This window comes from Harpia harpyja, chromosome 18 (genome assembly GCF_026419915.1).
Source record: "Harpia harpyja isolate bHarHar1 chromosome 18, bHarHar1 primary haplotype, whole genome shotgun sequence".
Lineage (NCBI taxonomy): Eukaryota > Metazoa > Chordata > Aves > Accipitriformes > Accipitridae > Harpia > Harpia harpyja.
The window spans coordinates 833,987-860,490 of record NC_068957.1 but is presented as its reverse complement, the minus strand read 5'-3'; the positions used below and the strand labels follow the sequence as shown (position 1 = coordinate 860,490).

General features: G+C 46.9%; 2 protein-coding genes across 2 annotated transcripts; one reads left to right on the top strand and one right to left on the bottom strand.

Annotated features, from left to right (window-relative positions):
* Positions 1 to 148: 148 nt before the first annotated feature.
* Positions 149 to 5,978, bottom strand: MARS2 (methionyl-tRNA synthetase 2, mitochondrial; the record flags this gene model as incomplete). The annotated part of the gene is made up of 2 exons (XM_052814083.1): positions 149 to 1,378; positions 5,475 to 5,978. Coding segments are annotated over 2 exons (1,683 nt in total), but the record flags the coding sequence as incomplete, so codon positions are not given.
* A 146-nt stretch (positions 5,979 to 6,124) lies between these two features.
* On the top strand, positions 6,125 to 25,420 carry AIFM1 (apoptosis inducing factor mitochondria associated 1). The gene is given in 18 exon segments (XM_052813239.1): positions 6,125 to 6,311; positions 6,314 to 6,505; positions 8,129 to 8,271; positions 11,329 to 11,422; positions 12,396 to 12,425; positions 13,556 to 13,668; positions 13,800 to 13,930; positions 15,329 to 15,419; positions 16,184 to 16,268; positions 16,929 to 17,005; positions 18,268 to 18,376; positions 19,076 to 19,183; positions 20,230 to 20,318; positions 20,399 to 20,539; positions 21,078 to 21,220; positions 23,099 to 23,223; positions 23,805 to 24,001; positions 25,185 to 25,420. Coding segments are annotated over 18 exon segments (2,127 nt in total). The 3' UTR covers positions 25,257 to 25,420.
* The last annotated feature ends 1,084 nt before the right edge of the window (positions 25,421 to 26,504 follow it).

Below are 26,504 nucleotides of genomic sequence, written 5' to 3'. Positions count from 1 at the left end.
CTGCCTGAGTGTGTCTGCTTCCATCGGGCAGAGACCTATGCCAGCCACCTAGGCAGGACAGCATAGCCCTGCTCAGCCCGGTTTTCCACTCATCCACTTTATACCACCACCAAGAGACAGGGGGAACATGCTTTTAACAAAGACAACATTTTCCGGGAGTTCCCGGAGGCTTTTATTTACAGAAGCTCTTTATCAGAGACTAGAGCTTCTTTGTTTCTATCTGATGCTGTCTTGACTTCTCTAGTCTGTGAAATAAGATGCCAGTGTCAGGCCCAAGCTGTCTCCCTTCAAAGGGACATGGCTTCCCATGGTAGCGTGGCAGAAATGTCAAACTTGAGAGACCTCTCTCTTCTGGCTCAACAGCCAGCCTGGAAAGCAACTTGTCTGCAGTGTGTGGGATCACGGGCTGCAGGAGAGTCCCATAGACACGCAGGCATTCCAGCGTAACGTGGATGATGGTGTCAAGCCAGAGCTGCTCTGCGGGGTCCTTTCGGTCAAGTTTCCAAGGCCTGTGTCTCTGGAAGAAACCGTTGGTCTGCCTTACGCACAGGGCAATGCACTCTAAAGCCTTGTAGATCTGGAAACCTTCAAAATAACTAGCCGCCTGCAGAGGCAGAGAAGCCACAGATGCCACAAACTCATAGTCTTCAGCAGAAGCCCTACCCATGCCTTTTGTCCCCCTGTAATCCAAGACCTTTGGAAAACAAGACTCTGAGAAACAAGGGTAAGTGTTGCTGGGGTTAATGCTGAGGGCTGTTGACCGATTCAGAAGCCCCCCAAGCGCATCTGCCAGTTCTGAATTCACTAGCTTAACAACCTTCTCATCATAATAGTCACAATCCCGCTCAGGTACACCCTGCCTTAGCAGGAAGTACCGAAATCCATCTAATGTGTACTGTCCAATACAAGCAAAGGGGTCAATCACATTGCCCAGGCTTTTGGACATCTTCTGCCCACGGACAGTCCAGTGGGAGTGCACAAAGATTCGCTCGGGGGGGGCCAGCCCTGCTGCCATCAGCAGAGCTGGCCAGTAGACAGCATGAAACTTGAGGATGTCCTTGCCCACAACATGGTGCGCAGCAGGCCACCACTCACCGTGTGTCTCAGGGTAGCCCACCACGCTCAGATAGTTTACCAAGGCATCTACCCATACATAAATAGTTTGTGTTGAGTCACTGGGGACAGGGATACCCCACGGCAGCCGGCTTCTCTCACGAGAGACGGACAAGTCTGGCAAGTCCTCTTCCAGCCAGCGGAGCACGCACTGGTAGAAAGGGTCAGGGGAAATGGCGTGTGGGTTGTCCCGGAGCCACTTCTGCAATGGATCCCGGAACGCTGAGAGCCTGAACATGTAATTCTCCTCTTTGGTCCAGTGCACCTGAGAAGGCAGGAGAGAAAAGAATTACGGCCCAAACGCTCTGCAAACAGTTTTACAATCTGCACACAGCATTCTCAGCGTGGAGCTTGTCGCACACTACCTCTGCGTTTGGGTGTGCTCCCCACCGAGTGTGAAGCCCCTGGTATCTTTCTATGAGTGGTGGGAATCTCCTCTCCTAAGACACCACCTCCCTGGGTTCCCCAGGGCAACACGTAAAGACTTAGGCACTTGGGATGGCTCAACACTGCTTTTAAAGATGTTCGTGCCCCCAGGGAAGGAATACCTTTCTACCTGCCAGATTCATGTGTCATCAGGCAAGAATCAGGGAGATAAGAATACACTTTCTTAAAAACGTAGTTTTGCAATAGTAGAAAATTATGAAAAGACACAATGACGTTGTTAATTACTGCCTTACTAATAATCCTGGTGCGTGCCTTTGCTTTTCTCCTAGGTGCTATGTTCCTCTTTTTCCCCAGTTTAAGCATTAGTGCATCTTAGTTGCTAACTTTCTTAGTCTATGATCATGTTAAAGTACTGACGGCACTTCTCCCACACATTTAAATGACACATTTAGCTAAATCAATGAAAACTTTGTGGGTAGATACGCTATGACTGAGCTGTTTAAAGGCACTTGAGAGATCTATGGCTAGGTCAAGAATTCTTTTACAGCTAAATAAGGCTCTAAGATAAGAAAGTATAGGCTTTGGCATCATGCAGGAGAGTTTCAGTTTCTAGCACTGAACCCGACGACTTCTGACTGAGTCAGTGCCTCACTCTCAATACAAGCAGTAAAGAGCCTACCACACCTCAAGCTGACATAACCTAACTGCTTTATGATGTAGTTGAATTTATCTAATTTCAGCAGCAGCCAGTAGCAAATACTATCTTTGCTTACTTGATTATAAGGTCACCCCAAAAGAAATATTCTTCCCTACACAAATCATAAACCAGTTACACAAAAATGTTTTGGTTCTCCCCACACCCCCCCCACCCCCAATCTTTATGTTTTTCCATAATCTTTTTCAGTTTATGGGTACCAGCTCTCAGCACTCTGTCTAGGAGTAACAGTTCACACAGAGCTGATGCCATGTCCTCCATCCAATATGCCCTTTTACACAATCCAGTGATCCTTTTGGCAACAACTCAGGATGCAAAAGTCATCTCAAAGGGGGACCTGCAATCATTTTTTCTGAAACTCTGACTAAGTCCGGTGTTTGGCTCTGAGGAGCCCACCTCACATCATCTGCCAAGTGCTAAGAGCTGAGCTACCTACCAGCTAGCCATCTGCAGAAATGGTGGTTGACAGCTGAGTAGAAAGTAGTTCAGCGGGAAGAGGAAAAGAGATTAGGAACAGGCTTGTCTCCCGAGAAGTGGTAACTCAGAGCCTGGAGCATACAGAGAGGTTGAGAAAGGGCAGAGTAATTTTAACAACCCACAAAACCGGTGTCTCTGCTCAAGGCTTGCCTGTGAACAGTTACTGGACTATTTGCCCTGCAGAGAAATCTGTGTGCTGTCTCTCCCGACCTTCAAACAGCCCTGACCTTAGGAGCACAGGATAATTCAGAAAGTCTCTAGTCCAGCCTCCTGCTCACAGTAGGGTCACCTACGGGGTCAGAACAGGTTACTCAGAGCTTCAGCCTGGCACATCTTGAAAACTTCTAAAGATGGAGACTACAGAACTTCCCCAGGCAGCCTGTTCTGCTGCTTGGTTGTCCTCATGGGGAAAAAGTTTCACTGTAAGCCAGTATGAACCTCTCTTGTTTCAACTTATGCCCATTCTCTCATCCTCCCTCCTGCCATGTACCATTAGAAGGACCTGGCTCCATCTTCTTGATGACCTCTTTGTAGCTATTGGGGAGCTTCTGCCACTAGGCTCTCCCAAAATCTGTCTTCTCTAAGGTTGAAGAAGCCAGCTCCCTTAGCCCCTCCTCAAATGGCAAGTGATCCAGCATCCTAACCATCTTGGTGGCCCTCCACTGAAATTCTTCCAGTTTCTAAACTGTGTTTCCTGTATTGGGGGATGGAAAACTGGATGCAGTACCTAGATGTGGTCATTAGAGTGCCAAGCAGAGGGGGATAATCATGTCCCTCCAACAGGCATTGCTCCTGTTGGTATACCCTGAGATAATCCCGTTGACTGCCTTTGCTGCCAGGGCACACTGCTGGCTCACGTTCAGCTTGTGGTTTACCAGCCCACTCAGGGCTTTTTCAGCGTGCTCCCTGGACAGGCAGTTCCCAGCTCCAGCTCATTTCCTCACCAGAAAGAGAATCCCTGCAGCCCGACATGCACCAACTGTCGCCCCACTGGACCTGAGCGATGAATGCAATACTTCAATAAATGCAGCTCCCCTCACAGCGAATACAGAACAGCGCAGTTCCTGGTCCTGCAATGGAGCATATCCTCACTCTACAGGTAAACTAATCCACCAGCCGACACCAGAACAAAGCCGTAAAATGAGAACAGTGGATGTGGGATGGGCCCTCCAGCCCCACAGCCTGCTCACAGCAGAGCTGGCACCAGCCAAGGGTGACTGGAGCTTTACCGGGCCAAGGCTGGAACACCCCAAGGATGGGGCTCCCCCACCTCGCTGGGGACCTGCCCCAGGATTGCACCGCCCTCCTGGGGAAAGAGCTTATCCTAATGCCCAGCCTGATGCCGCAGCACAGCTTGTGGCATCATTACCCCTTGGTCTAGCACCTGGCATGCCTGAGAAGCATATGTCTTTGTGCTCTTTGTAACTGCCCTGCAAGTAGGTGTAGGCTGCTGTTAGCTTGTCCCTTCGCATCCTGTTTGCCAAACTAAACTGGCCCAGTTCCCTCTACCTCCTGTAAGCCTGTGCTCCGTACCCGGACCACACTGGGAGCCTCTGGTGGCTCCTCTCCAGCTTCTCTGCACATTAAATGACACAAAAACACAGGAACAGAGTGAAGAAGGAGGATCATTTCCTACAGAACAGACTCTGATCTCTCAGCATTCAAGGAAGACCTGAAGAGCATCATTCAAAGATGAGCTATACATTTTCACCCCCAGGCTCTACTGGATACCAAAAATCAGAGACTCACCAGAAGTACAGGTTTTATGGCATGTTGTAAACTCCCCCTTTTCCTTCACAAAACCCTCAACCAACAAACTACCCAACTGTCTCTTTCTGGTTGGAGACAAACACCTACCATCTCTTTCCACCACCTTGCAAGATCATCTCTGCACCATGCACACTACTGTTTCTCTTGGACAGTTTGACACGCAGCTACGGCAAGTAATTGTTCTCAGGGTATATTTGACTTTGAAGCCTGCTGACTCTACTTTAGATATAAAGAATGATTTCTTTGCCTGGAAACTTATCTTTTCCCCAGCTACATTAGGTGCTTTATCATGAGATATTATTTATTAACATACACCCCTTTCTGTGTGAACCAACACTCCTATGCCCCAGCCTCGTACAAATATCACAAGAACATAACCTCTGCTTAGCTCTGAAGCATGATTATCTGCAACTGCTGGATTAAATCATGTAACTCCTGACACCTTACAGAAAACGCAGTGGCAGAGAGACTCTCAGTCAGGTACCACACTCCTGGTTGCACTGCGATTCAGTCATCAGACTAGACCACAGGCAGATGACGTCACGGTGTTCTACGCAGGGCCAAAATCCACGTAACAAGATTGATGAAAAGTGTCCAGAGGCCAAACTGAATTGCCTCACAAAATAGGTCTGAAACTCCGGACACCCAATGAACACCTCAGTTTTAAACACCTTTATCCTTCCGCACAGCGAACTTCTTTCATCACCGCTTTAAAACACTGTTTCCAGGCCAGCAGCCTGCGGAACCCAGCAGCAGCTGAATCCTTCCCATGGCACATGGCTGAAATTTGCATCTGCTGGTTGGGATTTTGGCCGCTCTCCCTTGCGTAGCCACACACCACTACAAACACAGAAGAGACATCCTATGAAACACAGGCGAGTCTCAGCTGACATGAATTACAAACGGCTACGGGAAGCATTAAACACCCCCAAATTCGGCCAGACCAGAGCCACAGATGAGCGTGCAGTGCTTCCACAGGAGTGGCTGCCCTTGACCGGGCCGGTGCCGTTACCTGATGGCCGCTCTCCAATGACACCTTGCACGGGCGTCCCTGGGCATCCCTGCGCTCGGCAAGCTGGCTCTCGGGCAGGAAGCACTCCTCGGGAGTGCAGTACCAGCCCTCGTAAGACCCTTTGTAGAGTGACCCGCCGTCCCGGAGAGCACCCCAAAAATGACACACGGCTCGCTGATGGCAGGGCTCGCTGGTGCGGGTGAAGTCAGTGAAGGAGACGGCGGCCTGGGTCAAGGCCTGGCGGAAGAGACCCGAAACTCGCTGGCAGAGCTCCGGGGGTGACGTCCCCGCCGCGGCCGCGGCCTGCTGGATCTTCAGCCCGTGCTCGTCGGTCCCTGAAACGGCAGAGAGACCGGGGGGACGTGGGGAGGGGGCGCGGGCACCGGCCTCCCCCCCCACCCCCGCGGGGACACGGGGGCCTCGGGACGAGCCTGGGGACAAGGGGAACGGGGACAGCCCCCGGGGGAGGCGGGTCAGCCCCGGGGATGAGCCGGAGGGTGCGTGTCAGGCGCGGGGCCGCGGCGGGCCCACGCTCACCCGTGGAGAGGCGGCCCGGGCCGGCGCCGCGGAGGCCGCGGTGGCGGTGCAGGGCGTCGGCCAGCAGGGCAGAGTAGAGGTGCCCGATGTGCGGCGGCCCGTTAGCGTAGAAGATGGGCGTGGAGAGCAGGAGGCGGCGGCCAGGCCCGGTGGTGGCGGCGGCAGCGGCGCGGCGGGGCGGCCGGGGAAGGCAGCGGGGCGGCCGCAACATGGCGGCGGCTGCGGCAGCGGCGCCACCACAGAGACGGCGGGGCAGAAAGACCGCCCGGAAGGGTCGGCGGAGGCGCGGCAGCGGCGGCCAATGAGGGGGGGAAACGGGCGGGCGGGCGGCGCATGCGCCGTGCTGTCGGCGGGGTCGGGCCGGCGGGGCCGGGAGCGGCGTGAAGAGACTGGCGACATGTTCCGCTGCCGCGTGGCCGCCGCCGCCGCCGCGGGGGGCCTGGTGCGAGCCCTGAGGCCTCTCAGCCCCGCGCAGCGGGGACGCGCCGCCGCAGGTGGGCCGGGGCCGGGGCCGGGGCCGGTCTCCCCCGGTACGCGGGCGGAGCGGCGGGGCCCTGCCGGTGCGGCAGGCCCGGATCCGGGCGTCTCGCGTGGGGCGGCAGCGGGTCCGGGGCTGGGTGAGGGTGGCGGGCGTCGTCCCTGCCGCTGGTTTCTTCCCCATACGCGGCTCCGGGCGTCCTTTCCCGCGGAGCGCCGGCCCGGCCCGGCCCGGCCCGGCCCGGCCCGGCCCGGCGCTCCCTCCCCGCTGGGCCGCTGCCCGGGGGAACTGGTCGCGATCGGGAACCGCGGTTTTCTAAAGCTGCAGCTTGCTCGGGGGCTGTTGGTTCCCGTTAGCCGGGCAGAGGGCACCCGGACCGCCGTTGCGGCGGCGGCGGCGTTGGGCGCTGCCGAATTAGAAGGTAGTTTGACAAAACGCCGCTTTTGGCGGCGAAATCGGCGCCGGGCACCGGTCTGCCCTCGGTGCAGCGGCAGGACGGAGTGTTCGGCTCCGCCGGCAGCCCCGTCGGAGGAGGTTTGGGGGTGGAAAATGGTGTGGTGGCGGAATGGACCCGGGGTGCTGGGGGGTGGAAGTGCAGATGCTCGGCTCCCGGGAACGGGAGGGAAAACTTGTGTGTTTTGGGAAACTCTAAGTTAGGTGGAGCTGTTTAGCGTATTTTTTATCCACTTGGATGCCTGTGATGTTGCTGCGGGTTTGCATGGCAACAGCGTGCCTTTAGGCAAAGAGATCAAAGGGGTATAGCAGCCTGCATGCCGCCTGAGCGGAGGAGGAGGAGGAGGGTGTTTTCTGCGTCAGGGGGGAATCCATTCGGCAGAAAAGCCCAACCACTTCTGCAAGCTTCAGCTGGCCGGCTGCGTTATAAACACACAGCGCTCGGAGCCATCGCCGCGGTTGCTCCGTTTAGAGACCTGATTGGGACAGGCGGGAGTCTGCGGTTAACCTACAGTAAAATAAAATGTTATATAGCTGTTCAGCTAGCTGGGCTCTTTGTCTTGCTTGCGTGCTGGTAGGTGCCTTCGTCTGGATTGGCGAGCCTTGATACTCCTTTTCATTTGGGATGCCCTTTTTGTCAGCAGAAGCCTCTTTCTGCTGGTAGTTTGCCTCAGTGGAATAAGCTGTGTTGGCAAAGGGATTTTTTGCTGGTATAACCATGCCTGCTGCTTGTCCTAACGAGGTTACGTTAACCTCTGCTCGCACGTGGTGGAGCAAAACGCATCTTTAGACCGACGCCTGCCTCGGACAGGAGAGGCCTGGAGAAGGGTGTAAGAACAGCAAACGCGCAGCAAACACGTGCATCTCTGATGTACTCTCCCAGCAATATGTGGCTTGAAGGCTCCTGCAGCTGAAGATAGTCTTTCTAGCTTCCTAGTAGATGTTCCTGCTATTAATTTGTTCAGTTACCCTTTGATCTTACAGATGGTTTTGGTATCCACAACTGCCTGGAGCTGTTTGTTGTGGCAGAGAATAATTCACTACAGTCACTCAGATGTGGTACTGGGCTTTTCAAACAAGTAGCTTGTTTACTTGGTTTCAGAAATTACTTGATCTCTAAATTTAAACACATAACTTTGTATTGACAGTCTTTTTGTGTTTTTCTCTAATAAATTGTATTCCTCAGGCAACTTGTTGCAGCGCTGGAATGTTCCCATAAAACTGCAGATGAGCAGACAAGTGGCTAGCTCTGGTGTGCCTGGGGGCAAAGGCGATAGTTCTGTTTTTGTCCTTATTGTGGGCTTATCAACATTAGGAGCGGGTGCCTATGTAAGTAGAAAGGTAGTTCACGGAAAGAAGCTGCAATACGTCTCTCCTGTCAAGCATTTGCTGTATTTCAGCTAACTTTACTTAGCTTTTTATCTCTGTAGCTATTTCCTCCTTCAGAAAACTTCAAGGGGAGCTAACTGAGCTGGCTGGAAATTAACTACTTATGATAGTTATTTTTTTTAACTGTAATTTCAGTTACCTTTTAGGTTTTTTTACTGTAAAAGCACTCTTTTTTTTTTTTTTACATACTATGACCAACCACAGCTCCGTCTGTTGTCTTGTATGTGATAGTAGCATATAGTTTGGGGAGAGTTGGATGGCATATGCTTTTAATACCAAAGTAAACCATTCTTTGCCAAATCTCAATTCAGAATGTCGGTGTTTAGCTTGTGTAAGTATACCAGATCAACCCCAAATTGGTGAGCATACATTTATCTCCTACTCAAAAGATTCAAAAGGATAAAGCTTTTCAGCCTGACTTAGAGAGTAAATCACATTCCCAGGCAGCTGAATCCCAGCAGCATTACCTAGGAGTGGATGGGTCCTAAGTTTTGTTTCAAAATTCTTTCTCTTAGAGGATCATAGTCCTTAAAAGTTCTGAGTCCTGATTTTCTCCTAATGAAACTTGACATGCAGAAGGCTCCCGAGAAATTAAAAAAAAATTCAAAACAGCGCATGGAGGAGAAGTCTTTTCCTGTTCCCTTTAAATATTCTTTACTGTGCCTTGCTGTACTTTTTTTGGCAAACAAGGTAACTGAAATTACAAAGCACATTCTGCTTTTCCCAAGATCTGTTTAATCAAGAGTCCTTCTTAATATTTGGCTCTTTCCCTCTCTTCTCTTTCATTGCCTGTCCTCACCTACAGTTTTGCAATGTCATCATCTAAGATGCCCTTCTAGATCACTGACGTCTTCAGGTGTTCCTGGCAAAGCTGGCAGCAACCTATTGTTATACTTAATTGTAGGAGGAACAGTCACTGGGACAGGAGCTTATTATGTAAGATGCTTAAATAAATGTGTTTTAAATGGGTGAGAGGGTGGAGGGAGGGTACCTTTCTGTGTGTCATACCAAGTTAGCCATTTACTTTAACTGAACTGTCTTTGTGCTCCCTGGCCTCAGATATTTAATTTCAAGGGACATTGTCAAATCATTTAAGTTTACAGATTTGATACTCTCAGTGTAGTTCTTAGTGGGGAAAATTGCCTCAGTATTAACTTCCACATTAAATAAATATAAACCCAAAACTGGCCATCTTTGATTTGTAACCATCGGAAAGGCACAAATCAATTAATGCATCGGTTCTGATATCAGTAGTGTTGGCATGCAAAAAAAGGAAATAACTAAATATAAGTATGCTAGAGGAAAGAAAAGAAAACTACTCTAACTTTGTGATTTCTTCAGAGAAGAGCACTGAAATACCACTCTGTTAACTGGCAAAGTACACAGCTATGTTTCTGACTAGAAAGAACTTGGCTTTGTCCCTTTGGAAAAATTTATCCTGAAGACCTGATTTGATATTTTGCCTGTATATAATAGTCATTTTTCTCCTAAGGGATCAGATTTAATTTGCTGTATGCTGCCCTTCAGACTTGCTTAAAAACTTTATGGTTCTCCTTGCAAAAGCAGAGGTAGTTTTGTTAATCTTGACTTTTATATGTTTAAGCAAAAGGCTTTTAAAATATCTTTATCTTAATTTTCAACACTGACGAGTTCTTGTTTTCTGGTATTTTTGACATTGTTTCAGTTCCCTGGATATGCTTTTGTCTGCCTGTCATTAAATTCCTCAGTTCTTGTTTGAGACTATTTGCTGTGTTATAAAACACCTAATTGTGGAGATTGGTAAAATGCAAAATGTCTAGGGAGTAAAAGAGATTCCAATTCCCCAAAGGAATTAACTTTTGTTCATAGTTTGGATGTCATAACACTTTGTTAGCTAACAAACAGTAAGTGGTTTGGCATCAGCTGCAGCTGTCATGCCTTCACATTTAGGAGGCTTTTATTTCTTGCTGGAAATGTTCCAGTTTTAATATTCTTTCACAATTCAAAATACAGTAATTGGATAGACGGTTGTGTTTCAGACTGTCTTCACAGTTTTTTTCTCTTTTATGAGCAATGCAAAATGAAAGCTAATGTCGCGCACATGTGATATGGATTATTAGCAAGGCTAGGTTTTGCCTTAAAAAAATTGTTTGCTTCCCTCTTAATTTGTTGACTGTGGGGGCAATTGTCATACTGTGACCTGCTTCCAGCAGTCTCATTGTCTTTTGCTTCTCTACATTACCAGTTTTTTCTTGGAAGTTAACACGATGTCTTAAATGATGTTCCCTCCTTGTCTGTACCACTAAATTGTATCCCTAGAACATGCAGGCTATACTCGTACTGTATGCTGAGTTTAACAGACAAATAAACAGAAGGTCAGCATTCAAACACAAGAACGTCTTCCCGCTGAAGGCTGTTACCTAGAACAGCCATGCTCTTGTGTCTGAAGAGCACTGCTAATGTCAGTGATGCTACCACTGCTAACATTGTGCCTGTAACATCTGGCCTAAAGAAAGCCAGTAAGGTTGTTGGCTTGTTCTGTCCAGCTGCTCTTGGCTTTTGAAGCTGGGAGCTGCTTTTTGCCTGGAATTTCTCTTCCTTTTCTGCAGTCTTGTGTTGTGCCGTGTGCCATGGCCTAGCTTGCAGATAGCCTTGGGGTCTGTTTGACTACATTTCCTTTGTTGTATCTGGTTCCTCTTGAAACAGGTCTGCAGCCCAAAGGCCAAACATCTGCAGAAAGGTTGATTGCTTGCTTATGGAAAGCAACCAGACAACTGAGATTCATCACATCGTGTGTGGAGCAGATCGTTTTCTGAGTGCATTCCTCTTGTAGCTATATATACATACCTTTATGGGCACTTTTTTCAGTGAGGTATATTTTGATTCATGTGCTTTAATTGAAAGCAGATGGCTTTTCTGAGCAAACAGGATAGACAAAAGCCTGTCGGGGGGTAGAGGAAGAATGGTGCCTTGATGCTGAAAGATATACAAGGTAAATACCTCCTTGTCTGTCTCCAGGTATACAGAACATTGAAAGAAAACAAAGAGCGTTTCACCAGCCGTGTCACAACAATAACTACGCGATCTCAAGAAAAAGAATTGTCTCCTTCTGGTGGGTACTAGCCTGCTAGTTCTAGGTTTGGGTCTGTTTTTCATAAGCTGCTAACTTGAGACCTCTAAAACAAATGGAACAGAGCCCTTCTGAAATCACAGATTAGCATAAGCTGAGCTTTCACAGCATTGTCACTTCTCAGTGCATTCTGTTGTTTGTGAATTCCCCTGTCTTCCTAGCATAGAAGGTGGTGCTAGCTTTCCATGACCCAGAACAAGGCTCTGTTTTACAGATAATCATGAGGATAAAGTAGGTTGTCTCTTGGGGCTCCTTTCTGCTGTTTCTGCCTTCTGTGATAAAAGGAGAAAAGAGTTAGCCCTGCTTTTGGCTTTTACACTTACGCAGTCTGGCAAAGACACCGTGATTCCAAAGGGATAATGTGGTCTGCCAGCACAGAATCGTCTGTGCTGTGCCACGTGCCTGTCCTGTACATAGCGGGCTAGGCACATGAGAAGTATCGTGTTTGGGCCACGTGTAGAGGGAGAAATCGGGACAATTAGTGAGGCTCTTGATGATGCCTTGCAGTCTGTATGTGGACCACAGGTTGCTCATTGAAGGTCTCTCTTAATTTATGAGTCCTCAAACTGCAGCGTCTGAACTACTGAGCCAAAGGATGATATATTTTGTAATAACAGTGGCTTTAGGTCATAGAAGATAGGGTGTGTTACATCACTTTACTAGGAAACCAACAGAAAGAATATCCTGCAGACAGGACAGAAAACTGATTGCTTTGTTTTGAGGGAGAGGATAAAACACATTCATCAGGGTTGAGGCTGGAGGACAGAGAGCGAGAGCCTAAATGCTGAAAGCAGAGGTATTAGAAAGTCTACATTTCTGGAGACTCTGTCCCTTTGTAGTGGAGAGCCTGTTAATCCTATGGTCTCCTTGAGTCAGCCCTGAACTGCAGCTTCCTAACTGCAGTATCCTTGATAGCCTGTGCTTCACTGAATTGAGTCGGTGTCTTCTCTTTCAGATACAGATGCTGCTTCTCAGGGCACAGCAGGTGAGTCTTGATAGTAATATTTAACTGACTGTTTTATTCCTCCATATGGTTTAACTGCATGTTGCTTAGAAACAGGACCTGCATGTGGGAAGAAGTGCTTTCTCGTAGGAACTCAAAAGTTGGTCTCCTTTCAGAATACAATTACAGAAAAATATGCCTTGGTATTTTAGGGAACTTTACTTTTCTTATAAACTGTTCACTGAATGACCAGTGCAGAGTTTTGGTCTTGCTCACAAGTTGATTTGTGTTCTTAAAGAAGACATGCCGCTAGATCGAACAATTTGCCGTTCGTATTTTCCAAATAATTTTGAAAATTGTTCTCTGATTTGAATGATGCCCAGGCCATATCTCTTCTGGTGTTTTGAATAATCTTTTGGCTATGTCCCTCTTGTTAACTCGGCAGACTATCACTGTAAAACCTGAATGTTGGATCTCTAGTGTGTTGTTTGGCCAGAGTAGAGGCCAAGCGTGTTTTCGCCATCCTGAATCTGCTGTACAGAGAATGTCCTGATCTTATATGAAGCTTCTGAAATTGCGTATTTAATGCTGGAAATTAACTTTGTGGGTCTTTGACTTCGCAACCACTTCACCCAGCTGTGCAAATGTAAGCAGCATTCTTAAATAGATCAATTTATAAAATTAAGCTCTTTGAGAGTCTGCTGGACAAGTAGCACCTGTTCAGAGTAAGGCTTGAAACCTGTTAACAGCCTGTCCAAATAGTGGTATTTCAAGCTTGTTATGTAGATCATTCTTGTTCTTAACATCTTAAACCAGAGAAAAGCAGGTCTGTAATAGAGGAGCTAAAGCCATGTGATAAAAGCTGTGCTGCTGGCTATTCAAAAACTTAAAGGTTGCCACTGAGCTCAGCTATGCAGATCTAGCTTAAAAAAAAATAATTTGCTGAAATCTGACAGTTTGATTTATGCAGGGAGCCAGCTTTGAGTGAAGCAGCAGCATTGTTCTTGGGAAGTATATTGGGGTGGAAGGGAAGGGGAGGAGAAGGTATTCGAAGGGCAATTTGCCAAAGGAAGCCTCTATGTGAAAGGCATCTGGTGACATACTCTATTCGTTGGGGCTGGGCCATCTTCCCTGCTGTGTTTGCAGTAAGCTGTCCAATCTGTCACCTGCAGCTCCGGGAGCTCGCCCTGAGGTCCCATCTCATGTTCCTTTCCTGCTGATCGGTGGAGGAACTGCTGCTTTTGCTGCTGCCAGATCCATTCGGGCTCGTGACCCTGGTGCCCGGGTAAGGGATGCACTGTTCTAGAGGAGACTTGTGGGGATGACTGAATACTGTGCTTGCTTCAGAGCCTCTGTAGTGTGTGTTGGCATTTGCCTGGCGTCGGTACAGCTGATATGTTTAATGACCAATTAAAGGTGCTGATTGTGTCTGAAGATCCTGCCCTGCCCTATATGCGTCCACCTCTTTCCAAAGAACTATGGTTTTCAGATGATCCAAATGTGACAGAGACTCTGCGATTCAAACAGTGGAATGGCAAGGAGAGGAGGTATGTGTCACTTACGGGTAGCAAGGTGTCATGGTTTAACTCCAGCCAGCAACTAAGCACCACGCAGCCTCTCACTCACTCCCCCCACACCCAGTGGGATGGGGGAGAGAATTGGGAAAAAAAAATAAAAGTAAAACTCGTGGGTTGAGATAAGAACAGTATAATAGAACAGAAGGGAAGAAACTAATAGTGATAACAATAATAAAATGACAATAATGATAATAAAAGAATTGGAATATACAAGTGATGCACAATGCTCACCACCTGCTGACTGATACCCAGTTAGTTCCCGCTTGGTGATCCTCCCCCCCCAGGCCAACTCCCCCCAGTTTTTATACTAGACATGACGTCACATGGTATGGAATACACCTTTGGCCAGTTTGGGTCAGCTGTCCTGGCTGTGTCCCCTGCCAACTTCTTGTGCCCCTCCAGCCTTCTTGCTGGCTGGGTGTGAGAAGCTGAAAAATCCTTGACTTAGTATAAACACTACTCAGCAACAACTGAAAACATCAGTGTGTTATCAACATTCTTCTCATACTGAATCCAAAACATAACACTATACCAACTGCTAGGAAAACAATTAACTCTATTGCAGCTGAAACCAGGACACAAGGGCAAAGGAGAGTGTTTAATGAAAAGCTGACAGTGATTAAACTGTTCTTGTGAGAGAGCCACTGCAGAGCTCTGAAGGACCCCAGAGTGGTGTGTGGACAAATCACTGGGTAGATTTCTGTGTTTTTGTCTGCTATGAAGAGGGTCCTGGGGTATGCGTGTGTCTGTGTGCATTGTCACTAGGCTGATGGAAGAAGGGGCAGAGCATTGCATGCTGTGTGCAGAGCTTGTGTGTTGTTTTGCACTGGAGTAGCTGACTGACTGCCCTGTGGAGTCCCTGAGACTCCAGGATGTAGGCTGCAGACTCATGGAGTGTGGCTTCCCAGAGATGCCGAGATGTTACAAGCAAGTCAGTCGAGTGCTAAGGAGCAGATTGAAAGGTGTGGCAGTGCTGGCAGTTATCAAGAGGAGTGCTGCTTCACACGAGGGTTAGCTCGGTACTTAATACCTCTTGAATTTTGCTGTGATTCTCTTAGACATACACCACCACTGGCAGAAATCCTGTGAAATAAGTTAATAGTAAAGGTGAGGGTGTAGCTTCACAGTTTAGAGCAGAGCTTCAAGGACCCTGGCTCACATTTGATTCTTGTGACGTTTGTGATAAAGCCTTACTGATCTAAACACTTGAACTTCAACACTGTGAAAACCCTAATTCTTAAAAATAGATAAATAAGAATTCTGGAGCTTGTTATGGATGCATAGAGTTGTCTTTGTATCATTGGTAATTGCTGAATAGTTGGTATCACAGAGAAAGCGGAACCCATTTGATAATGGAGCTTTTTTCAGTATATATTTCCAGCCGCCGTCATTCTATGTGCCTGTTCGTGATCTGCCTTTTGTAGAAAATGGTGGAGTAGCAGTTCTCTGTGGCAAGAAGGTAGGTACAGCACTAGCTCTTGTTCTAGCATCATACAGTTCTTCCCAAGCAGAGCCTGTGCTCTAAGCTGAAACTAAACAACTGTAGATGGTGGTCTGGAGGGTTGGCTGAGGCAGAGAATGTGTACAAGTTTGGGAAAAGTGTGTATGATGGTGCAGGGACTATGCTAATCTTAAGGACAGCATGAGTGAAATCTGAAAACGGGAGAAGCTATGAGGAATAGTAGTGAGCTGAGGGAAGATGAAGAGGGAAGGATAAACCTAGAGTTTGGGCATGGGACAAGAATATGTAGATCTTAGAGACAGGGTGTGACAAAATGGCTATATATTGATCAGAGGGTGAGGTAAGGAGAGTAGAGTCATCTGAGTAGTGGGTTATAATGTGAGGAAGAGCGTTATGCAGAGGCAGCAGGAAGGTGGAAAAGTTTATGGTGAGGCTTCTAATATATTTGTTTCCTCAGTTTTTTATACGTTGCTAAAATAAGAATTCAGTGACTCCTCTTACTGCTGAGCTACACTAGGTGTCTGAGTCCATTTCTTAGACTCAGGTCCTGGGAAGATCAGCCTGACCTATGATGCCTGCCAAAGAAGTTGTCTCAATTCCTACTTTCAGTCTTCTCCCTTCCCCCCTCCCACTCCCCTAAACTTAAAGGTGGGAGAATGTTACATCCAAGTTTGCTTCTCTGATCAATAGTCTGTGCAGTTTAACTTGAATAGCCTACAGTGCATGGAAACTTGAGCTCTCCTGCTTGTTTAATTTTGCAGGTTGTGCATATGGATGTTAGAGGCAACATAGTGAAACTCAATGATGGTACCCAGATATCCTATGACAAATGTCTAATTGCCACTGGTAAGTTGAGTTTTTTCTCTTTGTTCTTTGTCTTGTGCCAGGCTTTTTATTTCAGTGGCATTTATCTGATAAGGAAGTTTCTGCAGTATGTGTCAAACACTTGGCAGAGCAGTCACGTGAAGGACAGTCATACAGACAACCATGCCATTGGGTTTTTCACTTGCCTCATGTCAGCCAGCTTCTTCGGGATGCTCAAGGTTTTGCCCTGTGAAAATCAGCAGGGAAGGAGGAAAAGGTGACTGCCCTAGCAGCTCAGTAAAGGAACTCCTGTACAGGCCAGCCTCTTCAAATCCTGCCTGTAGCAGTAGCAAGCAGAACAACCAGCTCTTGCTTGGGCAGAGCACTGCTCCAGCATCTAACCTTACAGCCGTCTGTGGTTAAAGTGGAACTGGCTGTCTCCAGTCAGTGGAGCGAGGTGTATAGATAGCATTAGGTCTTTTTCCCCTGGGTGACTGTTAGGTCACCTACTGCCCACACAGAAGGTCTTTCATGTTAAAAACCCAGACAGCAACAGGGAATAGAGCATATTGTAACAGTCTGGAAAGCACAGTCCAGATTAAAGATAGCTTTGCATTGTCTGGATAGCCAGTGACATGGCCACAGTCTCATTGGTCTCTCTCTCTCTCTCTCCCCCCGCCCCCCCCCCGCCCTTGTTCTCAGGTGGTTCCCCAAGGAACCTACCCGCCATTGAAAGAGCAGGAAAAGATGTACAACAAAGGCTGACACTGTTCCGAAAGGTAATCTCCAAGTGTTGCTAGTCCTGGAGCGAGGTTGAAAAAACCAGTCACTATCACTATTTTCAGCTTTTTAACTCTTCTGGTTTGGATCCAGGACAGCCTTACCATGGCAGCTGCTTCTCTCAGCTGGTAACCAGGAGTCCATTTGCTATTTATTCCTTTTCCCCAGGCAGGTAAACAGGGTAGAGTCTACTAGACCACTCATCTGCTTGCCTCAGGCCTGAGAGCTGTAATAATGTGTGGGTTTTTAAATTTTCTTTTGATTGGTTTTTTTGTTTGTTTGGGTTTTCTGTTTTGTTTTGGGTTTTTGGCTTGGTTTTTTTTTTTTAGTTTCCCTCCTGTATGACTTTGCTGCACCTTCCAGGCCTTTTAAAAACATGAGCAATGTAAGCTCTGCAAGTCAGTTTGGACTGTAAGCAGTGTGTGCCTTCAGGACCATGAGTAGACACAGGAAGCTAGCTTAGTACTCCAGCCTGACACTCCTCTTGAATAAGTGTGTGCCACAGTTCTGCAGCACACAGGCAAGAGGTTGGCCTTTGGTCTGAGACAGGACAGAGACTGCTCTCATGCTCTGAAATTTTAGCTGAATATGAAGTTGAGTGTTCATGTTAGCTCTTGGGTTGGCTTAGATCGTTTTCTGATGAACTAATAGACTGATATCTATGCCTTCTTTGTGGCACTTCACCTTCATCCTGTGCCTTGGGACAAAGTGAATAAAAGACATGGAAGTTGGTCAGTGGTCTTCTGGTTTTTGCTGTAGAGCTGGTTTTTGTTGACAAACTCCATTTTTCTTAAACATGGGATTTAGAACAGGCATGCAACCTTCTCCTTAGTCTAGTTCAGGGAATGAATCAGGAATAAGAAGCCATGTGGGAACTTTCTGCTCTGTGCTGGACTTCCCCTAAGGTCTGCTCTGCTCAACTGTGGGAGGGGAAAGACGGATGACGTGAGCTGTGGCATCCTTATAGTATTGTATGTGCTGTAGTGCATTTGTGTCTAGAAGCTTTATTGTAATTGCTCTTCAAAGTTAGGGGAAAGTGCAGGAATCTGAGATTGCCTGGACAGGGAAAAGCTTGCACAAACATTAGGAAGCCAGAGAGTTTTTTCTGTGCAATAGACAAACAAGAGGAAGGGGAAACCTGTTTCCCTTTCTAAGCTGGGGAGAGAGTTGCTCTTATTTCAAAGGGAGAAATTGGAGAAAAATATCTTCTGCTGCCATTCCTGTTTGAGGCTATATGAAATGAGAATAAATCTTCTTACAGATTGAGGACTTCAAAAGTCTGGAGAAGATTTCAAGAGAAGTCAAGTCCATCACAATTATTGGTGGTGGTTTTCTCGGCAGTGAGCTGGCCTGTGCTCTGGGAAGAAGAGGTAAGTGTGCTTCTGCAGGCAGCTTGTCTTCAGTGTGCACCGTGACAGAAGTGATAGACATTGAATGTAAGCAGCTTGACATTATAAACTTCTTTTTCATTCCCTGACTGCTTTGTTTTTGCACAGACTTGTGGCTTGCCTGAAATAACCTTAATGCACGTGTACTTTGTTGGCTATACGGCCTGACCTGGTTTTCCATTTTCTTTCTTGCTAACTGTCAACCAGCCCCTGACCACAAAGATTTTTGTAAGTTGGGCTTCCTGGAAGCTCTGCAGGCCAGTGCATGTTGTAAAGTCATTCCACTCTGTAAAAAGTTATATTTGCTCTCTCAATGCTAAAAGCCACCCTAAAACTGTTATTTCAAAGAGGTTGTGAACAACTGGATTCTTACTGTCAAGTGCGTGCAGCTTTTTGAGCAGTGTCTTTATGGCAGTTTTTCTAAAAAGGAAGTTTTCTCCAAAATACGAAGCATTTTACTTAGAAGTCTGCTGTCTGTTATCCTAGAGTTTGCAGGTGTATGTGAAACAGCGGTCAGTCGCTTTGCGACTCCTGTGGAAAACCTGGGAGCCAGAACTCCTCGTTCTGGAAACTTCTGTCAAGCTCCTTCTGTAAAGTAAAGCATATGCTTGTGTCCTGAAGTCTGTGCTGCTGCTCTTTATCCATGGGTTGTAAGAAGCCTGCTCTTTGCTTTCCTTTCAGCACGAACCAGAGGCCTGGAGGTGATTCAGCTGTTTCCAGAGAATGGCAATATGGGCAAAGTCTTGCCTGAATATCTGAGCAACTGGACCACAGAGAAAGTCAGAAGAGGTGAAGCTGCACTTCATTGTTTTTCCTCTGCGAGTGGCAGAGCTGTGGTGTTCAGGCCAGTGGCTGTTGTGTAGCTCTTTCTTGTGAAATACAGCTCTCTGCTCGTTTTGTCAGTGGAGCCTCAGGAAGACTGGGTCCCTTGCAGGGTGGCCCAGGTGCAGAACAGAACAAGTTGCAGTTCAGGCAGCTTGGGTAACACAGAGCTGCCGTGGCTTCTTAGCAGTTCCTCTGGGAAAGCCAAGCAAATATGCATGCTGATGCCAGTGAGATTTTCCCTCTGGCTGTTCCTGCACAGAATGATCCCTGCTACCATACTTGCAAGTTACTTTAACGGCCTCTGTAATCTGGAACCAAAGTTGTCTTACAATAACTGCCTGTTCTCTTCTGAATTGCTCTAGCCTTGAATAATTTTACTTCTTACAGCCTAATGCAGTCATCCTAGAGTCACTTTGAGAGAAGGGTTGTGTAGCCCTATGCCTTATGCATATACCTTTGTAAGGCCAGCTGCTGTAGTGTTTAGCTGATAAAATTGGTAAGATCCAAGATACGTGTTTTCCATTTGCTATATTAAGTGCAGAATATATTCCAGTGCATTGGTAAGTGAAGTGGGGATAGAGGGAGGAGGGATATGGTTGGGGCTGCAGATGGCAGGGCCTGATAACCCGCGGGTCTGAGTTACTTTGTTTATGGAAGCTGCCTTATTGGACCTCTGGGTCTGGCTGTGACAGAGCAATAGGTAATTGAATGTCCTTAGTGCCTGAAAACCTGTCTCGAGGAGTTCTTTTGGATATGACCTTGTCATCATACAAGACATGTACTTCTGATTGTCATTTCAGTAGCTCTTTCAAATTTTTTAGCGGGGTTTCTTTCTCCTCATGCTTCACTCAAAACTGTACTGGCACATGCAGCAAAGCTAAGGTGGTCTCTCCCTCGGTTCCTTACCTGGCCCCTGCTCTGCCTGCATCTGTTTGCATCAAAGATGCCTGCTTCAGCTGAAATCTGTCTACCCCTGAGCAAGCAGTTATGTTTCCTATGTTTGTTTCCAGAGGGTGTTAATGTCATGCCTAACGCTGTGGTCAAGTCTGTCTCTGTCTGTGGCAATCGGCTGATGATTAAACTGAAAGATGGCCGAAAGGTAAATTTAAAAGCAGGGAGAGGGTAAAGTTTGCAGGGGCATTGAGAGAATTAAGATAATAATTATGAATTCCCAAACAGGTGGAGACTGATCATATTGTGGCTGCAGTAGGGCTGGAGCCTAATGTGGAATTAGCAAAGTCAGCTGGGCTGGAGGTGGACTCTGACTTTGGAGGGTTCAGGGTGAATGCAGAGCTGCAGGCACGCTCCAATATCTGGGTGGTGAGTATGTGCAGAGGAGTTTTCTGTCTGCTGGTTATGCTGATGCAATCAGAATACACAGTTATGGGGGCTGGTGTACCTCGATTAGGTGAATGGGGCAAAAATAGCAAGTAATGAGACCAATCGTAGTGTCGGCAGCCATGGAGTCTGTTCATGCACCACAGCACACTTTGTTGCTGTGGTAACGACTGTGCGAGTTTTTGAATATTTATGCTGTGTAAGAGGAGCTGGGGTAACCTAAAGATAGCATGGATTACTCTATTGCGTAAGAGTCCCTTTGGTGGGAGTCGAGACTTTGATTCCTCTGGGAAAACGTACCTGATGCTGTCTTATTTTTCTGAAGATTGGTAAAAAATGCCAAGAAATTGGGACTTGTGTAGCCTGGGGAGTGGTATGAGGAAGTGGTGGTGTTTGGGGTTTGTCAGAAGAACTCAGGTCATAGTTTCACTTTGTTCTCTTCCCAGTGCTTTTTTTGTTTGTCCATTAATTTAAGCTTTTGATGTCAATGTTCAGTCCTCACTGAATAATTCTTTTTAAGGCAGGGGATGCTGCCTGCTTCTATGATATCAAACTAGGTAGGAGACGTGTAGAGCACCATGATCATGCTGTTGTGAGTGGAAGACTAGCTGGAGAAAACATGACAGGAGCTGCGAAACCCTACTGGCATCAGTCCATGTTCTGGTAACGTTGATTTCTTCTTTTGGTATTTCTTATTTGGCCACGTTGCAGGAGCTATGACAAGATATATCTCGTAAAGGCTTCTGTTTCCCAAATGTAGTGAAACTACTTCAGCAAATACCTTGTACAGTTTCTTCTTGTTCCCAGAAGCTCAGGTGATGGGAAGGCATTTGAGCATTTGCTGCTCTGCCCTGACCTCTCTGAAATGTTTTTCCTTCCTGCAAATCCCAGTTTCTCCCTGAATGAGTCCCATTCAGCAAAGCAAGGAGCAATAAAGACCAGCCCCTTTCCTCAGAGCAGGCTAGTTTACAGGTTGAACTTAGCAGCAGCTTTTCTGTTACAGTTATCTGAAGTTCCCCAGCACAATCTGTTGGTTTCTGTTGTGTTGCACCTTTGCTGATCAGCTGAATTGAGCCGAATTGATGCTTTAGTAGCAATGCATCACTCCATCCAGGAGTGTATGTGAAAGTTTGTTGTTTTCCAGAGAGAGGTATTGAGAAAAAGAGCAGTTCTGCTGTATCTTTTTGATGTTCTTTTAAAAACAAACCAAACAAACAAACAGACAAAAAACAACCCACAAAAAATAAAAATCCCAAAGCCTGTTAGCTCAAGATCAGAAAGTTAAAGTTAGTGGGAATTTAAATACGGGGAAAAGAGTTTTACTTTTGTTAGAGAAATCCCCTCAAAAATAGTTATTTATGGCTTGCTGTCATTTCCCTGAACACTTGGCCTATACTGCATGGACTCTGGACTCTTCTGAGTTTCTCACTTTACTTTTAAACAAGGACACAGAAGCATCCATTTCAATTGTGTGTATTTCTTCAGGATACTCTGACCATGACATGGATGCAGGCAACTGGGGGACTGTGAGTTGCAGTCTTGTGTTTTGTTGACAGTTGTTAACTCTAAGGATTTGCCAGCCCTCACTGAGTGAGACTTCCTTCTCCTGCGCTAAAAAGCTGGGAAATGGCAGGAGCTCCTCTTACCTTTTTTTCAGGGTGTTCAGGTCACCTCCTGAGCTCTGACTTACCCATGGCTGGGTGCCTACTCATGTTAACTGGCATGTTGTTGGTATTCCTTTCAGTAACCCCAGTCCATGCTGGAGGATTCTGGCCAGGAAGGTAGTGATGTACATACAGAGATATCCAAATTGTTTTTTGTGATGCATCTATTTCTGCAGCATAGTTGGGAACACTTTTGACACATTGTACTACTGGGCCCCAAACCACAGCTGCTTTGTCTCCTATAAGCACCCCAGTTCAAATTCAGCAGGTGCCCAGTTCAAGGAGGTGTTACAGCAGTGTGTTCTTCTCTTTAATCTTCTTTAAATGCTCTCTCTGAAATACTCACTAAATAATTGTCTGTGCTGCACAGTGTAGTGCTTATAACTCAGCATTGCCAGAAGTTGGGTCAAATGGTCTTATTAGGACCTGGAGGAACACTTGCTTCTACCCCAACTCTGTCTCCTAGTCACATTTGTACTGAGCAAGCAACATGGAAGATTTTTGCAAGTACCTACTAAGTGCGTCCCAATGCTCACATTTGAATGCTGAGGTCAGATGTGTGACTTTCTAAAGGGTTGAGATATGTGCAGCTCATGGAGGCCACCCAGCTTCCTTCAAGGGAGAAGGCCTTAAGTATTTTTTGTTCATTGAACTGGTTTCTTCTGAAACAGGTGGATGGCCTTAGATTTGCTGTGTCTTGACTCCTTGTTCCACCCTAACGTATGCAGAGAAGACTAAAGTGTGTCAGTCAGCCTGCGTACCATGACCTTTCTCTCACATGATGCTGTCATTAAGGGATTTGGGGCTGGATGGAATTGCCTTGTATTTGTCTCACTAATGCTACAAATGATTCCCCCCCTCCCCCCTTCATTCCTAGGAGCGATTTGGGTCCTAATGTAGGGTACGAAGCCATTGGCCTTGTTGACAGTAGTTTGCCAACAGTAGGAGTCTTTGCTAAAGCAACAGCGAAAGATACACCGAAAAGTGCAACGGAGCAATCAGGTAGGGCTGTAGTCATGCTTGGGAGCTGTCTGTGCATGAAGGTTTTTGTGTCTCGCTCTGCGTAGTGGCCACAGAATCAGTCTGATCTCACTGTAGAGCACTAGGAGACATCAATCTGCTTGCTGCTTTTTCTAGACAAAGCTTTAAAGTCTGGTTTTGATATTAAAATGTGATTAAAACATAACGTTCCTCCAAGAAGACATCATGTAACTCATTTACCAAAATTCAAACTTTTTGCCAGTGAAGCTTAATTTCCTCCATAGCAATAAAGTGATCAGTTTTTGCACAAAAGAGATTGTGTGGATCTAAGCATATTTATTTTGTATATGCTGCCTGGAAGAAGTAGACTGCTCTGTCCTTTGCATTTGGTGATGAAAATTGGGAATTGTCAGTGTTGTGCTTCATGTTAGGATTGCTTCGTTCTCGTGTTATTGAATCTTAACTTTTGCTGGACGCAACTTTAAAGAAAAACACCTCAGTCTCTTGCAGAACCCTGCTGTATAATCTGCTTTCACCATCACAGAAAACAGCTGCTGCTTTTTTCTGCACTGGATGTTTGATATCTCATATCTTTGCATTAGGGACAGGTATTCGATCAGAGAGCGAAACAGAAGCAGAAGCCTCAGAAGTTCACATTTCTCCAAGCTTTTCACCAACGCCTCAAGTTCCAAAGCAAGGAGAAGATTATGGCAAAGGTGTCATTTTCTACCTCAGGGATAAAGTTGTGGTAGGAATCGTATTATGGAACATCTTCAACAGGATGCCTATTGCTCGAAAGGTCAGTACAGGACTAGTATGCTGAACAGTGAGGCTTGCTTAGATTGGGGATTTTCTTGTGGAAAAATCAATCTACCAATTTACAATGAGGATAAATAAATGCAGATGTTCTGTCTGGAGCAGAACTGTGCAATATCCGATGGTAGCCCTGTCTCGGGTGAATTATGGGAGATGTCCTTGTGCTTTTCTGCATGTTTGTTCAAAGTTCTTACAGAAACAACTTGAATCAGATTTATGCTTCAAGCCTTGCCTTTGCATGGCTGAAATTTCAGGTCTGTAATAAGTACAGGCACATGCAACTGAGCATCAGAGTGAAATGTCCTATTTTTGTGCTACTTTGTCTAATGTACAAGAGTCTAAAACAGTCTTAAACATCTATCATCCTAGATACACAGCCACAAAAAGTCAGGGTTAGAAGCAGCCTTGAGTAGGTGCTTAGTCTGTCTCCATCCCCCATAGCCTGTCTCCATCCTCCAAGGTAAGATCAGCTATACTTAGGGTATTTTTTAATATCTTTGGAGAATTTCAGTAGTTTAAACTATGAAAGTGATTCCACACTATCCCCAGGTGATCTGTCCCAAAATGAACTATTCTTAATGTTGGAAGTTTCCTGGTATCTAATCTGAAACTTTCATGATGCAGTTTAAACCTGTTACTTCTCCCATCCCCGTGAAAGAGAGATCCTTTCCTTCCTTCCTTTTAGCAACCCTTCCTCTAAATCAGAGTGCCAAGTGTGTACAGGATCCTTGGCCTCTTAGTCTCATTGTCTAAAAGATAGGTTTGCAAGTTTAAGCCACTTATACTGGCCCCTCTAAGTCAGTGCAGAGAGACTGGCTCATCTTCTCAGAGTTGAGATGAATCACTTTTTCAAGATACTCGTTCTCCCCAGCTGTAAAGGGAAACCCAGACATCAGAAACAAATCCTACAGGGACAGGGAGGCTGGTTTTAACTCCAGCCATTCCCGTAGGCAGATAATGCTACGTTTGAGACTCCCATATAAATTTGGCTGTAGTAAGTACTGTTGTCATGTCGTGGACTGTCTAAGTTGGTGAGTTGTCATCAGCAGAGCTGCAGAGAGGAGTTAAGAAATTCATCACATTGGCTGGTGACCAGGTACAGTCTTGCAGCACTGGTTGTTTGTAATATGTGCAGGTTTTAATACGTGCGTTCTTCCTTCCTTCAGATCATCAAAGACGGGGAGGAGCATGATGACCTCAATGAAGTAGCAAAGCTTTTCAACATCCACGAAGAGTAAACTCCAGAATGGGAACACCGCAGTAGGAGCGAGTAAGGCAGTGGGGGCCGTTGGCTGTTTGCATCCCTTCATCTCGGACAACTTCCTCTGAGTACTTGTGAATATTTCCAGTCACCTAGAGTTCTAATGTTTGCACCAATAAAATCAGATTGTTCTAAGTTAAATGCCTTCTTCCTGCGCCTGTGCGTTGCTAGTTTTGCCTGCTGTTGTGAGTTTTTCCCATCTATCAACAATGGAGAAGCCTGCAGAACTACCTCTTTTCTTGCAGTGCCTCCCAGCTGGTGAGCTGCAGTCCCACTGGCTAGCTGCATGGAGAGCTGTGCTCTTGGCAGCAAGTGCTGCCTGTGCAGGAAAAGTACATCCAGATGGGATGAAAATAGCATGTGATGCAGTGGCTCCCACGTAATCTTGCATCTGAAGCCAGGTGCATGCTCCAGCCTGGTGACTGGTATAAGATGGGGTATAGAAGGGATGGGAAGAATAAGGAGAGGCTTAAGAGTTGCTAAGGCAGGAGGTAAGGGACTAAATTATGAGAGCAGTGGAGGAGGTGCACTAATGCAGGTTTGGAGAGTACAGGCTGAAGTGGGTGGGGAGAAGCAGTCGCTGGTGATGCTGGACCCAGGGTGTGTGATGTCAGGAGCATGTTGTCAGGTCTACAGCCACCATGGGGGAATTTGGGTGCTTTCTGTTAACACTGAGCTCTCAGCTGTGCGTGCGAGGTAAAAGGGATGCAGGAACGGGCCACAATGCTCACAGTAGGGTGGGAGTCGGAGGGAGACGTAGCATTTCACTGTGCACTTGGAGACAGGTTGATCCCTTTGGCATGTGAGGGGAATGGTGTGCAGTGGAGGATTTGTGGGCTGCCCTGCCACAAGGAGTGCTCCAGCGTTACCAGAAAGCTCATCCCGTGGTCTGCGACTGTTTCTGCTTAGGCTGGAGCTGTTCCCCAGCCTGAGAAACTGATACATCAGCTGCAGGGAAGGTGAGTGCCACAGACCAAGAGGTCCAGCTCACATCCTCGCAGGGCCTGGACACTGACACGGGAGAGGACGCCAGCCTCCAGCCTTGCTCTGTTTCAGGATGAGCTGCAAGTGTAAATGTGAGAAGGGGTCCAGGATTGCTGCTGCAGGGAGGGAGAATCCATCAGAATCACGACTGAGCTTGGACCCCAGGAACCACGGTCTGGGTTCAGAGCTTGTGGGAGTGTGTGCTTCCATTGGATGTGTTGGGAGGTGAGCGTGGGATCTT